General features: G+C 40.6%; 1 protein-coding gene across 5 annotated transcripts in view; it reads right to left on the reverse strand.

The window, feature by feature from the left end:
- Nucleotides 1-2628: 2628 nt before the first annotated feature.
- IL1RAP (interleukin 1 receptor accessory protein) overlaps nucleotides 2629-19025 on the reverse strand; it is a 142981-nt gene continuing 126584 nt past the window's right edge. For 2 of the 5 annotated variants that reach the window (XR_014783386.1, XR_014783388.1), the window contains exons 11-12: nucleotides 10892-11837; nucleotides 2629-5398 (exon numbers count right to left, since the gene is read on the reverse strand). Coding sequence is in view for 2 of the 5 variants with exons in the window: in XM_084802531.1 (XP_084658657.1) it covers nucleotides 11125-11837 (713 nt within the window). In the remaining 3 variants the exon portion in view is untranslated. Of the gene's footprint in view, nucleotides 5399-10458; nucleotides 11838-15179; nucleotides 18366-19025 lie in introns of those variants that run through there. The other 3 variants (XR_014783387.1, XM_084802531.1, XM_084802532.1) reach the window with 3 other exon arrangements.

Below are 19025 nucleotides of genomic sequence, written 5' to 3' on the forward strand. Positions count from 1 at the left end.
CAGGATGCCGCTGGATGTCCCTTCCACTCTTGCTTGCCTGTGGATCATCTGTTCTCAAGTTACACCAACGGCTGGACTTACTGGTGCAAATATAGTACCAGAAGCCCTGGGATTCCAATATCGGAATTCATTTCACACCGTGATGAACAAAAGCCTGAAGCAATGCCTTTGATAGAACACTGAATCTGTAATGAAAGGGAAGTAGAAGAAAGAAATAGGCGAGGCTCTTTTATTTTGCTCTCGGTGATAACAGTCATGGTATTTAATTCACAGGAATATTAGTGGAAAAATTGTATATGCTAGTCACCGTGCTAAGTGCTCAAATTAGAGGTCCAATATGATATCTTCTCAATGGAACCGGGAGACGGTGAAGGCGGGCAAAGTGGGTATTGGGAAGCTTTATGTTTCACTAACAAAAGTATTGTGAATTATACATGTGTTAGGAGGAACACTCTACTTGCCTGGGGGGAAACTCATAGGTTTGGTAGTCTTTGAACTGAACCTGAAGCATTCTAAGAGCCCTTGTAAGAGGAAGCATGGAGTAGACATTCCAAGCTGTTTCTTAGAAATGCAGACAGGTATGATCATAAAAGTGTATCACATGTTACAGACATGTAATCAACAGTGTTACATACCTTAAGTTCTTGACATTTTTGGAAAGCATAGGAAAGAAGATTTTTTATGTGACGTTTAGGGCATGTGATGGCTTTGTAGGGATAGCCTCTGCGAGCGCTTCAGCTCTCTGGACTGGGATCACCCGAATGAGTCTTGACACCTACACAAATGTCCTGTTTTGATGCTTTTTTGCTCCACCTCACAGAGCATCATGCTCGAATGACCCTGATTCCAGTTTGTTTCTCCACAAAGCCTCCCAGCAAAGCACTTAGAGATAGGATCCGGACCTGGAGTTCCTAACCCTGGGGATGCTGCGGCTGATACAGTGTGCGGGATTTCAAAGCCAGGCTCTGGCAGTTCTGCGTCATGACATATGTGGCGCATGTATCACAGCAGAGAGGATGCTAGGGACTTATATGCACAAGACACAGGGAAGCGACACTGTTAGGAATAGAAAGAATTTGTCCCTCTAAACAAGTTTATAAACCAGGGACCTCAAACCCGGAGATGTAAAATGATGCAGAAAAATTACAGTCCCGGAGCTGATCTATGAATAGGCCTTGCGTAATGCAAAGCATTTACTTAGAGCCAGTGGTTTCAGGAGGTGACGGAAAACAGCTGCTCCGCTCTGCAAGTGAGAAGTGCATGTTATAAAGAGCAAGGATCAAGGAAGGCTTAGCTGTGACTCAGTACAAAATACTCCTTGCCTCCTTTTAAATGTTTTCCCATATCACTAAGTGTGAGTTGCTAGTGACAGTATATATATGTATAAAGGGGGAGAAGATTGCTTTACTATTACTCAATGAACCAGAACTACGGTGTTCCACTAACTTCTGCTCCAAACCCTCTCATTTTGAAGACTCCTGTTCCCAAGTATGATGAAGTCCTAAGTGACATGAAAGAAAGCAATTGCATGTTCTTTTTTTCTTAGTGACTGATTTTTTTTAAAAAATTAATATTCATTTTAAACACCTCTATAAGTGAATCTAGAATACAAGTTATATTTTAGTGCTCGAATTCCAGACCAAAAATTTGGCTTAACAGCCCCATTCATATAACTCATGCCTAGTTTCCTGTTTCTTAATTAGGAGATAAAGAAGTAGGAGTTGGGACACACACATGCGCGCGCGCAAACACACACACACACACACACACACACACACACACACACACAGAGAGAGAGAGAGAGAGAGAGAGAGAGAGAGAGAGAGAGAGAGAGGGGTGGGGGAGGGAAGGAGAAAGGGAAAGATGGAGAGAGAGACAGAGACAGAGAGAGACAGAAAACCCTTTCCCGTTTTAAGCTTTCTCATGTTTAGGTTCTTTTCCAACATAGAAAACAGTCACCAGCTATAATACAGTCCCTTGCTTGACCAAGTCATGGACGGCATACTGGCCTCCTTCTGTTCAGGCCCACATATTCCAGGAGAAGCCTGTTGATATGTCATGATGACATGTGAGCATCCTTATTGTGGAAGGTCCTACGGGGCATGCAGATGCTATGGGGGCTCCCCACTAAGTTCTGTGTGACTATATATGGAAGTGGGTCCTTGAAGTCCACTCTAGCCTCAGATAACCACAGATTTGGCAAATAGGTTTCTTCCCCCTCCATCTGTGATGCTGAGAGAGAATCAGACAACTAAGCCTCTCCCACACTTCTGACCCACAGAAGTGTAATGTAATGAGTAGTCCTTGTTTTAAGTACCTATAAGCACAAAACACAATTATTGACCTATGTCTTACTTTTTAGATATTACGTTTGTGGTCATAGCGCTTACAGTAATAAGAACCTAGATTTTCTACTCCCCTCCTCTGTTGTATAAGTACCCCAAGTGCTCTTCATTTCCTCCAGCCTCCTATTACAATGAACCACAGATGATGAAAGATGATGATGATGATGATGATGATGATGATGATGATGATGGTGATGATTGGTGAAGGTAGTGATGGTGACAATGACAATGCTGACGAGAAAACAATACCACCACCACATGTGTCATTATAGATTTCAGAAGTTCACATTTATTTTTATAATTTTACCCTTACAACAATTCAATGAGGTAGATATTATTTCCATGTAACATGAAGAAACTGAGAATTTGAGAGCAAACATGTGCGAATCAAATGCACACTCACTTTAATAAATGATGTCCGAAAGCATATATCTTGACTCCAAAGTAGTATTTTACACAATAGGAAGCTTACAGTGGAAATGACTGTCTCACCTTGTTCCTCAGCCCTGAAACCAACCCTGCCTCTTACTCTAGTGGATACCAAAGATATTTGATACATTTCCTCTTTTATCCTGGTGCTTAAAAGTGGGGAAATAGGGCTTGATTGTCCTCGCCGTTTTCTTCAGTGTCTTCTTAGATGTCATTTAATGAAATTTGCCAATAACTGGCTTTTATGCACTCTTTCCTGCTTTAGGGGACTGATCGTATGAAACTAGTAAACACTAAAGCCATGGTCTTCTTCGGCTATGCCAGTTAGCAACTCTGCTTTTGTAATTTTATGTTCTTTATTGGTATTTTCTCATTATCTCATCATAGTCAGAATGTGAACAGCATGGAAGTACAGAGCCAGGAGGATTAAATGATTGCTTTATCCTTTGAACAAATAACTCAACCCCAGCATTTGGCGAGGAGTTTCAAGTTTTCCTCTTTAAGGAGGAAGAATATTATTTGATTTGCCCTTTCATTCCATATAGGCAAGGTATCAATCCTAAATTTTCATCAACTCCTGTTCAAAACTTTTAAAGGTTTTTAAAGCAGTTAGTCATCCTTAACAAGATCAAGGGTATGAGTCATCAGGAGGAGGCTTGGCTGTCTGGGGCCCACCACAGTACGTACAGTTGTCCTTAAAGACTGCATTCACTTCCGGCTTCACTCCCACTTTCCCCGAATCTAAAACAGCATAAGCCTGTGTGACACAACTATCACAAATTAAAACAAATCGGTGAGTTAAATAAATGAAAATCAGGTGTTATTTTATTCTGCTGTTTTGGAGGGGGTGGTCTCACTATATATATATCTATCCCAGGCTGGCCTAGAATTTCCTTTGGTCCGAGTGGTCTACAGCTCATAAGCCTTTTTGCTTTTGCCTCCAGAGTGTTGGGACTGGGGGCATGAGCCACTACACAGAGCTTAAAGTTGTTTAACATATAGTAATGGGAGGGTTAAAATATCTGTCATCCAGCCAGGCACAGTGGCACATGCCTGTCATCCAGCCAGACACAGTGGCACATGCCTGTCACCCCGCCAGGCACAGTGGCACATGCCTGTCATCCCAGCACTCAGGAGGCAAAGGAAGGCAGATCTCTGTGATTTTTGAGGCCAGCCTGGTCTACAAAATGAGTCCAGAAACCCTGTCTCAAAAAAAAAAAAAAAAGTCAACCAGGGAGAGAGAAGTACAGCCCATGATCTGCTAGCAGATATTGTTGTTTGCACACTTTCAACTTTCTATCCATGCAAACCTCTCAGGAAGTCATTCTCTATACTTAATTTTAAATGTTTGAAATATTCAAGGCAAAGCTATGTGAACTATTGTTAGAAGGATGTTGAATGGTAATTTCCTTATGACACCAAGAAACAAAATCTTTGTTCAACACTACAGCTTGTTCCTAAGGATTAAGACTCTGAAATATTAACTTTTTACAAACTGAGGAAAGCTTTTAATTATTACCAAATAATATTATGTACATTAGAAAAGTCATATAAAAATTCAAATACTTAATTGCAAAAGAATCCAATCAGAAAGAGAGAGAAGGCGAGGAGAGTCATCACAGACGCCATGACGTTCACATGGGGACTGAGCTGATCCTGTGTGGGATCTTCACCATAATCAGTCTGAATTCCCTGTTCAACTCCTCAGATAAATGGATCAATGATGCTTCCTAATGACCGTGTTACATGCTCGGCTGTGTTCTAAATGCCTTCAATTCTTCCGAGACTCCTTGAATTTCTAAAATGAAATGGCTCATTTGCAGACAGTTTAAGCATCGCGTTCTTAGAGCACTAACTAACCCAATATGGCAACTTCCAACTTTTAAAACATGCTTCCTTTTAATCGGAAACTGCAATTATTATAATGCAGTCTGTCAACAACCTTCAGTTAGGGAGCACTTATGTGTGAGCTTTATTCTTTTCGTGTGGGGTCTCATCTTGATATCTTGACACACACTGAGGTTGGATGTGAACATCATAGTCTTTTGTTTATTTGAGTGTATGAAGTAACACAATATCTCATCCTCATCTCATTTGCAGAAGACAGTGCCACATTTTCATAAAGTTCAATGTAAATTTCCCTTCCTAGTGACACTAGAATATATTTTTTAGCCTTCTCTATGACTGCATCAGAACCCCGGAGATAGCTCTAGCTAACAAAATGTAAGGAAAGGAAAATAAGGAGTGTCAGTTTAAGCTCAAGTATAGGACAACTGCAAGCTACACATTTCACATGGCAAGGACACACAACCGCAAGCCCCTATGCTGGACCTTTAGCATCAGCAAAAATGAGATGGGTGATAGGAAGTTATTGAAATATTATCCCAGCATATCTTATCTTACTCTAATAGAGACAATGGCTGCAACACTCCCACCGCGCTCCAAAGAACAGTGTTAGATAGTTCACAGGATACAAACACACTCTACCAACCACTCTATTCGATTCTTTGCTTGTGCTGAGACAATTCCAAGGGCTAACCAGGCCCTCCATTTTCAGCTATTGCCTGCAAACACTTTGTTAAATGGATGATTTGTAGTCCTCCTTGACTGGAGAAAATCAGAGCCTACAAGGGTAAAAGAGAGGTAAAAATTAATGGTTCTTAAACAATTTGTGCGTCGGAATCATGCGAGAAGTTAAAGTGGAGCTCTGCCCCGTCTTAACCTCATTTACTTCATCGTGGTAGCAACAAGGAATGTGTCTTTCCATGTGAGTAGAAACAGCTCTGATACGAGTGATGCAAGGAGTACAGCTTGTCAAAGTCAGGGCAAGCTAAATCGTTTTCACTTACAATCTGAACAACGCTGTAGAAAACATGAAACGCCTTAAGGAGTATTGTTGTAATTGTCTTCCAAGGGTGACTCATGGGACACCTAGCATATTCAAATTACCAAGGGTACACTCTAATAAGGCAGATTCCTAAACTGTGACCCCCTGCCCCAACTTATAAAAGGGTGACTGTAGTGAAGGAACTGTTTTCATGTCTTCAGTGTAGTGTCCCCAAAGGGACTCTCAGACACATCAAATTTTACATTATTACAACCATTATTACAGGGTTATTTATCCTGGGTATGCTTGAATAGTTAATCCAGGTTATTTCTATATTGGAATTTCAGTTTATCCAACCACTTCAAATCACCTATCTAGGAGCAAATATATTGCTACTGGAGGTTTTAATAGTTATCAGAGGAGATCACTCTCCCTCTGGAACTCATAGTGTGTACTACAGCTTCAAAAAGTTACCTTTTCATTTTAATGTACACAGGTAATCCATTTCTATATTTACTTTGGACAAATTTAAAGTATTAGTCTAGAGAACAATAATTGTGGTTTTAAAGTTATAATATGTAAAAGCATTGTATAAAATCATAATATAACAAGGTTAGACGATCCGCTGGACGTTGATATAACATGCTTCTGTGTGTAGAGCTTTCTTATGATGGCAAATCTTAGTTGCTAACTCGAGTACATCCAGCATCAACTGAGACCCAAGCAGCTGGGCAGACCTGTGAGCAATTTCCCTAATTAGAGTGATTGAAGTAGAAAGACCCACACTAAACCTGAGCCACGCCTTCTAGTTTCAGTCTACATGAAAGTACATTGAAGAAGGAAGTGTTTGCTTTTTGCCTGCTTGCCCTCACTCTTAATGGCAAATTCATCTATATTATATATTGCTGAGACATGTTTTCCTATTTGTGTTAGAACACATTTCTTTAAGATGCCAATCTGGACTAAAGACCATCAATGTTTTAAGAACCTTCTAGGATTCCACATTGGAACTGCTGAGACATCCAGTATTGTGGATTGAACAATTTCCAAATCTTTGGCCTTTCCATTGGGAGAAAGTCATTGCTGGACTACCTGAACCTATAAGCCACTCTGATAAAGCTCCCCCCTCCCCCACGCACACAAACTTCACTCTATTTGTTCTTTTCATATAGAGAACTCGAATGCACTTGCTTTTTATATTGTGATATACATGGTTGTGATAAAATAGTTCCACTTATGAGACTTGGAATAAAAACTCATTTGCATGCATCCACCAGGGTTAGTTTCAGAGTTGGTACTGGAAAATATATTAAAAGTCTAAGTTTGGGGCCCAAATGTATCACTAACTGGCTGAGCACCATTGGGAAAGCCACTTACTCTGAATAATAGTTTCTTGTTCTGTGTTGAATGAGGATATTTTATGAAGATAAAAAAAAGAAGTGTTGCATATGCATTAACCTTGTGACATGTCACTTAATGCTCAAAACTTTCAATGGTATTAATAATATTACCTCCATTTCAGATAGCAGAAAATCAAGGGTCAGAGAGATCATAATCCAAGAGAAAAGAAAAAGGAAGACTGTATTTGATTTAAATTCATGCTCCTAAATAGACGATATTTCTTAAATAATGGTGTATTTACTTAACCAATAATTATGCCATTTCAATGACATATAGTCATTGACCACAAAAAATTTTTCTTATTATTTGCATCACTGAAATATGACACTGGATATTACTTTATTGTGGCATGATGGTTCAAGGAATAATATTGTTAATTTCTGAGTCTTCCTTCATATGTTGAAGGTATGTCCTTATTTTAGAGACTCTTATGTAACCAAATGCCCCCAAATATGGCTTTATATTGCTAACCCTGTACTTACCATCTTCAAAGAAAATCAATACCAAAATTTAGCTTTGAGAATACCAAAATTACACAGCTGTTTAGAAGAACTTATGTTTTACAACCATACCTCTACCTTTAGCTCTTTATTATATTTTTATCTCCTAAGACAGTAAGTCCAAATACTTCATCTATAGTACCTAGAAAACTCAATCCCATATGTACCAGGAAACCTCTACCTTCTGGCTAGCTTTCATAGGGGCGGAAGTTGCTATTCTCGGCTGCTAGAGAGAAAAGACATCAATTGTCTTACTCAGCACTGATCCCTGCATGATATTGACCAACCTCCCAAGCAAGATATACCCAGTGGTGCATTAGTGGCATGGTACTTACAGGGCAACCAACTACTTTCTAATCGAATTTGAGGCCCACTGCATGCTTGATATCGAATACATTTCTGCTATTTAAAATATAATAAAATCCCATGGCTGGGGAGATGCCTAGGTCCTAGATGGAAATTACTACTGTTATGTTGTTAAATGGTCAGGACGTCAAATAAACTAAATGTTTACATATTTACATCAATGGAGCTGTGCTGCTTTCATCTTCGGTCAGAAAAGCTCCCTTTTACAGTGGGACAGAGTCAATGCAGATGCTCATAACTAGCCAAAGTAATGAGAATACGTGATTGTAGGCATTCAATTCTAAACAAGGGGTCTTTATCCATCCTGTGCCAAGACTTAGGGAACACAGGGGAAGAGGAGGCAGGAAAAAAAAATAAGAGCTGTAGAATGAGAAGGATGGGTGTGAAACGCTTTGTTTTAGACATGACACTGCTTTGCACTCACAAACTCCTAGCAATTGTGGTTACCTGTAAAACCTAACTGAATTCTAGCATGAATGGCAGAGGAGCTGTTGAGTCCCCAGGGTTTAGAGAAAAGCATCCTTCCTTGTGGCAATGGTACTGGTACTAGGCTCTGCTCCAGTGGGTGTGCCTACACCTATACATGTATTGGTAGCCAGACTTGATGTGTAATGTTTGGAGTTGGGAGGGGAACTTGTCAGGATCAAGGGAGGCTAGTGGTGGATAGGATCATCTTTCACTGTATAACCCATGAACTTTAATTATTTACCCATACCTTTTAAATATTTTTACTTTTATTCTGTGTGTATCTGTGTACTAAGTGTATGTATTTGCATCCTGTGTGGGTTGGAGTCCTCAGAAATAATGAGTCATTGGACTCTTTAGAATTTGAGTGACAGACAGCTGTGCGTCACAGTGTAAGTGCCGACAGAGAACCCAGCCTTGGTCCTCTGTAAGAGCTGTCAGTGCTCCTAACCACCAATCCACCTCTCCAGATTTGTATATGAACGTTTCAAAGAGTACTTTTAAAAAGATTTAAGTGATTATGCATGTGACAAAATGTCATTTCTGAGATTTTCCAAAGATATGTTACAGTTTGTCTATTAATAAGAAACAAGACTAATTTGGATTGGAGCCTTCTCTCCCTTCATAGGACTGGAAGCCATGTATAGTACCTATTTTCTGATGACTAAGTTGAGGCCTTTGAACACTTCTTCAAAAAGTGATACAGCAATGAATGAGAACTTTTCATTGGTCTGAGCTGTTTCTGCTGAATATGGCATGTAGATACATATTCTTTCATAAGCAGCATTTTAGACAGGGTGCATTCTTGACGGATACAATGAAGAACGTTCACTGCTGGTTTTCTCTTTCTACCACTCCCTCTGTGTTTGATTGAGAGGTTGGCTCTGGACCAAGCTCACTAGCAGCAGGGGGCTGCTGTCATGAAGGTGACCCCTCCCTCCTATCTCATGTCACCCGCTTCTGTTCCGAAACAGCTGATTTTGTGCTCGTAACTCTTACAGTAAGCAGGAGACGTGGGATGCTGAAAGAGGATAGAGACACATGTTCTCAGATGTCTCCTGGGCTGGAGGATTCAGCCCTATTATGAAGGCCAGATGTTTTCAGCTTGGAGAGGGAGTACACATTTCCCAAATGTTCTCACAGCCAACTTGCCTTATCTGAGGTCAGAGCTGCCCATAGCACTTGAGCCCACCCCTATCTCAGCATCTAGTCTTTGGCTGAATACTTTTGTCCTGAGATAACATACATTTGACCCTGAGGATGAATACATCTCACACATGAAGGGTTTTTTTGTTTGTTTGTTTGTTTGTTTGTTTGTTTGTTTCAACTCTTTGACATTATTTTTTTATATAGTTAAGCCAGGATATAATTGAAAGCATACCCTCGAATAGTAACGTTTTATACCTCATTTTTAAAAAAACAGATAATCTGTCATGCAGAGGCTAGTTCAGTGGCAACAACCAAACAGAGCTGAGTAAGCTCTCATGTGTAAGCTTAAAGGTGCCTAATAGGTCTCTGACTTAAAAACAACATGCCATGTACCTTTTAATGTCATGTGACTGTTTGCAGAAAGGCCTTTCTTGTCTGAACCTGCATGGTATCCCTGTTGGTGTTGGCTGAAGTCTACGGACATTAAACTTATACTGGCTTCTTTTTTTCTTTTTCTTTTCTTTTCTTTCTTTTTTTCCTTTCTTTCTTTCTTTCTTTCTTTCTTTCTTTCTTTCTTTCTTTTCTTTCTTTCTTCTTTTTCTCTAGCCTCTAACCCCTGGAGGAACTTGAACTCAGCAACCAATTTCAGAATTGTTAACAAAGGCTGTGGGCACCACACTCTACCTATAGTTCCTTGCCAATACTGAATGTCACTGCTATCATTTGAATGAGACAAGATCCTTACATAAGCCCAGGCTTCTCCTAGAATGCCAACTCACTGCCTTTGGTGCTTTCTTAGATTTCCAGTACACATCCGAAAACAAAACAAAACAAAACAAAACAAAAAAAAAAAAAACCAAAAATGACCCCTCAACTTCCCTATCTAAATCTAAATCTCAATTTCCTGAAATGGAATGTTCTTTAGGTTTGAATATAAACACCAAAAAATGTAAAGCGAGGAGAGGACATTAAAAATCTGTTAGTACAAAAGACGTGGCATAAAAATATACCTTTATTGAGACTGACAACGTTAAGAAGCTTCGAGCACAGTATTTACAGGGAGGCAATGAGAAGCACGAATTCCTAGGGGGGAACATTTGGTTCCCGGGGGCGAAATGTGCTGTAGGTTTGCTGCGGAGCTCTGTCCTACAGTGTCCACCAGAACCCACTCCTCTTCAAGCAACTCCCTGTGAGGGTCAAATCCATGGTGCCCTGGGCACACACACTCTGTGTCAAAGCCCTGGTCCCTTGAGTAAAAATGCCCGTGAGTATTAAAGCCCTGGTCCCTTGAGTACTCAAACGCACAAGTTCACTTCACTGACCCACATCACAAAGAAATACCGGTTCTTAGCTACTTTTGAACCACTGGGCAGGATCAGAATCTAGGCAACTTTTACTTACATACTGACCTTCTAGGGCCCGAGAAGAGTGTGCCCTTCCAAGGCCGTTAGAGGCAATAACTGGATGCAGGTGCTTCAGGTCTTTTGTCTCCTAGAAATAAATAGTTTTTAAAAAATCAATAAAGGGGACACAAATCTGATAGTCTATCAGATGACCAAAAAAAAATGTCAGTTATTCCCAAAGATTTGTGACCCAAAGAGAGTTGGTAGGGATAGCAGCCACCACCCTCCACGTAAAGTGATTATAGGATATAAAAGTCATTGTTATTGGATAAATCTGTAAAATGGCGCAGCGCAAGAGCTGAGATCTGGGGCGTGGGTTCAGGTCTGGGGCCGTTTTGTATCCACTGACTTTCGGACTCTTGGAGAGCAGGCTTACAGAGGTGTGTTTCCCACTGGGGTTGGGCGTGCATCTCTGCCCGGCTCTTGCTCCTGAGGTGACTTTCTCCTTCACAGTAGGTGACACAGCAGCGGCAGGCTGCCGAGGGCTTTCCTCGGTGCTTGGACATGGTGCCCTGGGTTGGCGCTCCTCCAGACACTCTCTCTGAGCTCCGGAGTTCTGGGGGCTCTTTCAAACGACTTCTCCTCTGAACGTGATCCAGACTGATGTCAGACTGAGAAGAACAGCTCTCATTCCAGCCGGAGCTGGCGCTCAGACTTCTCAGGGGAAGAGCCAAGCGCAAGGCCTTCCAGAACTTGGAGCCAGAATGTTTGGACTTCTCTCCCTTCCAGCTCACAAAAGACACAGACTCCTTCAGCTGCAGGATGCCTGGGTGAGGGTGCTCAAGGGGACGGTACTCTACTACAATGAGCTTGGTGGCAATGGAGTTCTGGCACATGACACCCAGCTTAAACTCCAGCATGCTGATGCTCTTTTCTGTCACATAGTCCGGGCTCAGGACGACGATCATCCTTCGGCTCCGCTGAATGAAATCAAACACTGCTTCCACCGTATCTACAGGGAAACGAAAAGATAGCATAACGTCTGGTAATGGTGTCTCCGTACCCAGTTGGTCACTGTCCGGTCCACAAAAAATGGGCATGAACAAGCTTTTGAGAAAATAGGGCATCAGTGCTACCGAATAAAAAATCAAACTTATTGACAGGAAGAATCTGACAGGAGACTCTTGAATTTAGTGCAACACCCCCTTCCTTCCAGATGCTTTCTTGGGGAGTGGGGCATTATCACCTATCATAAAAATAAATGGAATGTAAATTAAATGGACTATGTCAAGAATCAGATGACACACACTCTCTCTCCCTCCCCCTCCTCTCTCCTCTCTCTCTCTCTCTCTCTCTCTCTCTCTCTCTCTCTCTCTCTCTCTCTTATCAATCATTTCTTGTTTTAGAATTTTCATTTCCGTACGTTTTACCTGGTGCTCTTAGGTCAGGCATCTTCCAATCCAATATCCCAAGTATCTAAGCACTACTGTGATACTTCAGCATTTTCCTCTTACCTCTGGATTAAGCAGCTTCAGGTATTTCCTCTTATTCTATACAAGACATCATTTCATGAACTCCCATCCCTTATTATATTCCTGTGAATAATAATTCAACTAATATTTTCAACAGCAATGAACATACTTACTTCTTCAGAAGGCTTGGTTGGCAAAGTACCAAAGGAATTACCACCTCCACACATCTTGAGGTAAAGGCAGCCCCAGGTAATTAAGTAACATTGTAGACACAGTGTTGTTCTTTATTAGCTAATATTTCCTTCTTTCCTTGCTCCTTCCTCCATAGCCTCTCTCCTTTGTCTCCTTTGTTGCTTCACTTTTATTTTGGTTTTCCTTGTGTGTGTGTGTGTGTGTGTGTGTGTGTGTGTGTGTGTGTGTGTATACACAGGCCCGCAAAGAAGTGGCCTGAAAGTCAATTAAAGAGCCGAATACCACCATACTGGTTAAGAATCAATCAATTAAGACTTCTGGCAGAGTGTTCCATTCTAATGTTTGCTGAGGGGATGTGGACAAGTCCCATAGGGAGATTCTTCAAACCAATGCAGTATTTAACTGACTGTAAAATGCACGGGATTAGACAACAGGGTCACATGGGAAAGAAATTCCACCCATGTGACTCTTAGTGCCAAAAACACTGCAGACATATGCCAGCCAGTCCTGAGGCTGTAATTGACCTTTCTTCAGTGTATGGAGACTCAGAGATTTTGGTCATCATAAATTTTATAGGAACAAGGTTTCCAAGATTCTTATCCCTGATTCACTCTTTATACAGAGTGAATTTAACATGTTTAGGTGAAACTTCAAAGATTTTTTTTGTTCTAATGGTGAAAGATGTATTTACATTTTCAGTTATCAAAACTTCATGTGTGCATGCATATGTGCACGTGTGCACGTTTGTGTCTTTTGGTAACTCCCTTGTTCCATCTCTCCCCACTCAGATTTTATGAAATTGCCTTTCATACATTAGAGCATGCATGTTTGAGCATTCAGCTGTTTTATCTGCATCATGAAAAATGAAGGGGTTAAAAAACTTAGGAAGACAGAGCTAGATTTCAACACAGAAAAATTATTCAGTCAAATTCTAGCAGTGTGTATGTTAGGAAAGAACTATGTTCTTTTCAGTGGGATAGGCATGAATGAAAGTAAAACAATATCTTAAACATTGTCTTGGGTTTGCGGGTTTTTTTTTAACGTACTTTTCAAAATAGGAGATTTCCATTTGAAGGAAGGCAATGTGAATGCATATCCGAGTGGTGGAAACACAGTGAAATAGGATGCTCCCCGAGTGAGGCTGCTCTGGTGCTCAGCACTTTGTCGTATTTTAGACGTTAGCAGCTTCCTTTTATGATATTTAAAACACTTCCCCATAACTTTGAGACTTCCTGTTTGAAGATGAGGGTGTTCGTTTTTAATGCTAGAGTCTGTATAAAATCATAATGAATTTTGTAATTTACCATTTGACTCAGAAGAACGAGGTCTAGTTATGTGGCAGAAATGGGATACCCTGGGCTGGTCTTTACGTCATGGTTGTGATCCAGAACTCTATAGCAGTTAAGGAGATTCATGCCTTTAAAAGTTACACTAGCCCTGGACTCACACTCATCTACATGTAAACTGGAACTCTGATGTTTCTTCCCTTTGGATAGAGGAGCTTCCCCCTCTCCACACTATGCTGTTCTTTCACATTTTCTTTTAAAAAGGAACAACATCACGTTAATAGTGATTTTCCTTATCGTCAGCTATTATAAACTAAATGAGTGGACATTTTAAATCCTATTACTGTGATTAATTTATTAAGTTCATATTCTAAAGCTAGTATCAAAAACTGATAAAAGTTCAGTAAATGCATTGGTTTATTTTGTAATTTGAGTAGAAACACAGAAGTCAGGGCCAGTAAATTGGGCCAGCAGGTAAAGGTGGCTGTCAATCTAAGTAGGAACCCTCAGCCGACCATGAGAACCGACTGCTGTGAATTGTCCCCAGCCCCCACCTCATGCTAAACCCCTCTCGCCCCCGACAAACACGTAGGGATAGAAAAAAACACACAACAATTTCATTTTTTAAAAAAATCCTTAATAAGAAATACTGAAATAAAAAAAGACTAGCCTCTGACCACATCTTTCATACTGAGCTCCAAGTTTTGCTTACAAAACTGACCTGTTTAGTGACATACACAACTGGATGGGAAAGTGTCTGGAGGGATTTCATTAGGCAAGTGATAGCCAGATGGATGACACTAACGCAATGCTATCACCGACTCTTCTACGGGGCCACCATTGACAGGTGAAGCAACTTAAGACTGGTTACCATATAGATGTAAAATATCCATATACAAAATATAATACAATGTATATTTCCTGTAATGGGAGATTGTATATGCGCACAGTAGAGAATTCTGTTATCATTCCAACTGCTGGAAAGCTGTTTGCTAACTGAGCAGAAGCCTGAATCCTCCTGATGTTGGTCCATGGATCCTGACTCCATCCTTTTGTGGTTGGTAAGAACTATTTGTGTACAGTAGCAGAGTTGGAAACTGCAACCAGAGACCTAAGTGTGCTTTTGTTTTAAAATGATCATTAACTGTGGCTTCTGCCTCCTCCAGGCCACACCCATGTACCTCTATCCCATGCACTGAATTATCCAATCGATTTAAATGACTCTCGTAATTATATGGGTAGGAAATGCTCTTGATTTGACATTCACATTTTTCTTAAACTTTCCCTCAATAACTATGATACCTTCTTTAATTTCTTTTTCTAAATATAGTCACTCTTTTAACTCTTATTTCTCAAGCCCCAAACATGAAGATAAGGACACAAAAACACATGCACAAAATAAAATTCAAAGGTGAAAATAAATGGTTTATTGTCAAAAAATATGTAAATATACAAATCAAATGAAAATGGAAAATACAAATGTTTATGAATAAAATTAAAAACGTGGTCTTAAAGAACTAAAACCTATGGAAACAAACAGGCAATTAACATGTGGAGTGATGTTTTTGTTTCCCAATACAAGACAGTACTTTTTTTTTATTAGATCTCAGGGACTCATCTTAGGTACAAAAGAAAATTAAATAAATCACATGTGGACACTCTATATAGCAAGGTTCTTTGTTAACCTGGGTGCAGAAGGTCCCTTTATCATAGACTTAAAATCATGGAGGATTGTTTTTTTTTTCATAAGAGACAAGATAAATTTATTTTCCTCTAAAGTACAAGTTTGTGCTTTCCCCCACCCACCACCCCCGCCCATGGCTGTTACGTGTGGAGCAACTTCTGAAACATGGACAAGAGTCTTGAAATTAAGTTTGCTTAGGATGAGATGTGTTGTGTAGATTTAATATGCTTTACACTACAGCATTGGAGTGGGCTCAGTATAAAAAGGGACTATGAATAGGAGACCACAGAGGCGATGCAGTAGCAGCTGGGATGAATACAGGATCCAGCAGTGCAGAAACTACACAGGACTGCAAGAATGGGCCGTGGCCAGGAGCTTGGATCTTGCTTTCCTCTAGCCCATGGCATAAGTAACAGTCAAAATTTATGTGGCACCAGCACTCACCTGGTACAGTATGAAATGGTTACTAATGGAAATGGTAATTATTTGAAATAAGAAAAGAGCATTGGCACCTCAAAAAAGTTAGATGCAAGAAAGACTATATATCATAATTTTAAGTAAAGAATTCAGAAGAGAACTCTTTGCGATGGAAAGTAATCAATAATTCTGACACAGAGCAATGATTTACTGGAGGCTTCAATGCTGATGAACACTTGAAAGTAAGAGATGATTTTAGAACTGCTTATTAGCATTATTAATACAAGTTGGATAAAGTCTTCCTTAAATTGTGTTATAATTCATAGGATGCTCAGACTCATTTATAGCTAGAGCTGGTTTTCTTCATCACTCAGCAGTCTACGTAACTGAGGGCTGAGATAGACACAACTTAGATTGTAAATGTGTCTTCAGGGAAGAAAGAAGCAAGTCAGCCAGAATCAGATGGCTGCCTGATGTTGAACAGTGACAAGGGAGGTCCACAGATAAGAGATTCCCCTACAACCCAGATTGACCATAGGAGCCATAAGTCATCCTAATCTATGGGAGGCAAGGACCTTGATAACAATACACAGAGACCCAGGATTTCACAAAAAGAACAGCAATGAAATGAAAACAACAACACACAACCATTACACTACAAACATAACGTTAAAACTGAACAATGATTCTACTGTCTATTAACACTGTACTAATGGCTGTTTAAAGATGTATGTGTGTGATTATGTATAGCCCCAAAATAATACACATAGATAAGTTATAGGCAGATGGATATACACACATACATCTTATTTGTGTGTACTTCTATATACATAGACACATAAAATTCATGTGTTCAGATTTCATCTATGTGTATATATACATGTGTCATATCATGTTAGACATGATATAAAAATTGGCCTCTCTAAATATAAATGTTGCACTTAGTTTTCACTTTTATGCATCTGAGAAATAGTAAGATTCTGCTTAAAAATGACAAAACAATTTGATTATTAGTGACTTTGAGGGTCATTCACTTGGAACAAGGTAGTACATATACAGGAGAATAAATTATTGCAAGGGGTCATTTTTTTTTTTTAGAATAGTGATGCCACAAGGGAAATCAGTACCCTCCACTTCACTTCATAGTGACGAGGTGTGAATGAGTGAGGCTTAACCACTTTCCTGCTTTTCACATTAGTAAGGATGGAATTAAAAGACAAATTGCAAAAGCATCCTGCTCTGTGCCCTCTTCCTGTGTGAAAAATGACGCGCGAGCCTTCTACTGTTCTCTCACTCTCCATTAGCACCATTCAAATGCTTCCTGTCAGACTGCACCAAGTGTGCGGCCACCCGTGAGATATGACTGATGGATGCAACAGGTAGGGAGATGTAGTGACAAGTACAGACATATCTAACTGCAGACAGCTGAGAAATTACTATGATAAAACAAAAGCCACGACTTTTTTTTTCAAGTTTATAAATATGATATCCATTACCTGAGATGAGGGCAAATGTGGTTTAGTAGCAGGAAAGCAACATGCCACTTAATCAGTCATGAGGGACAGCTGTGGCTTGACTGTTAGTCTTTTTGAGCTGGTAGGTTCGACAGACACATAAGCAAAGGAGTGAATTATCCTCAGCTCAGATAGATTTAGTCCCTGATTACATGTTTAATGGATGACAGAAAGTAAAAGAAAATGAAAGGATAATCCTACTGAGGAGCAGGTAATACTCCTGTCAGCAGGCACTATATCTTTAAGAGGGAGTTTCTAGTCACTGGGCAAAGTGGGCATAATGGTGAGACTTTTTTTTTTTTTTTTTTTTTTTTACAAAAAGGTTAAAAAAGAGGGAAGAACTGAGCTGGGGATGCATCAGACACATCTTCACTTGCAAAGATCATAATGGCTTTGTAACTGGTGACGGACTGTTGAGAACATCACTCTACCCCGTCCTATTGCCGGAGAAGCAGAACTGCCAGCCGTACAGTCCCTAGGATGTTTTCCTACCAGGGGGCTTAGACAGGATTCTTCTCCCATCTGTGAAACCACAGCCTAGGAGGGAAGAAGGGGGCTCTTCCTTCCCATGAGCCCCTTTGTTCTTTTCACTCCTCCACTTCCTCTTTCATACATTTTTCAGGGATGAGTAAGAGAGGCCCTGCTTGTCACTGCTAGACCACCTGGGATTCTTCTTCACTGGCATGGCCACCTGCAGCTGCTTCCAGAACCTGCCCTGTGGATATTTGGATTTCTCCCCTTTCCACTTAATGACCGTGAGCACCGTCTTAGCCCTCTTCAGCTCTTTCACCTTCATGTCCTTCACAGCTTTGTACTGCACTAAAATGACGTTGATGTTGCCCCGGGAGGCCATATTTTCTAGGCCAGCCTTGAGCTCCAGGAGAGCTTGTGTTCCCTGGAGCACGTAGTTGGGGCTTAGGACAACCAGAAGTCGTCTGCTTTTCTGAATGAAGCTCAAGGTCTCATCTGTGACAACTGGGAAAGAAAACACCACGGGGATTAGTGTCGGCCAGGGACTACCTCATGCACAGAGCTCAGGGGTCGAAGGCAGGGATCACACACGGAACAACAGTCTGGGAATCAATCATGGCTGCAGCATGTTTATCTGCAACACCTCTAGAAACTTCATCTTGAATCCAACCACACTGTCCAGAAAACATCCACTCTGCTCAGGGAAATGGAATCACATATGAATGCCCCATTCAGAAAACATTCCCAAACAAACTGAAGCCAAAATATGGAGGACTGCTGTTTTTCAATCCTCAAACACACTCTGAATTAGATGGAATGGGCAGATTTTAGAGACATGAGTTTCTTTAGTGTTGTGCCCCAGACAAACTGGCTCCCAAAGGGTACCCAAGGATAAACTATCTTCTATGAAAAGTGTTCCAACAAATGTCTACTACAGAGCCAACCCCGGGCCCCTGGTTTCATTCGCAGCTAACCTAGGACAGGAGCAGGGAGTGTGGCATTTGAGTCTCTCCCTGATGTGTACTTTCGTGATGGCAGCTGATGGGCACCATGTTGGTGGATTACTAACTCAAGCAAATGGCATCTTTCCCAGCAGCGTATTCCCACATCAGCTTCCTCCTTTTCTCTGCTATGGAGGTGAAAGTCAAGTATAGGTATTTGTCC

Source organism: Acomys minous (genome assembly GCF_964271855.1).
Source record: "Acomys minous genome assembly, chromosome: 11".
In the NCBI taxonomy this organism is placed as follows: Eukaryota; Metazoa; Chordata; class Mammalia; order Rodentia; family Muridae; genus Acomys; species Acomys minous.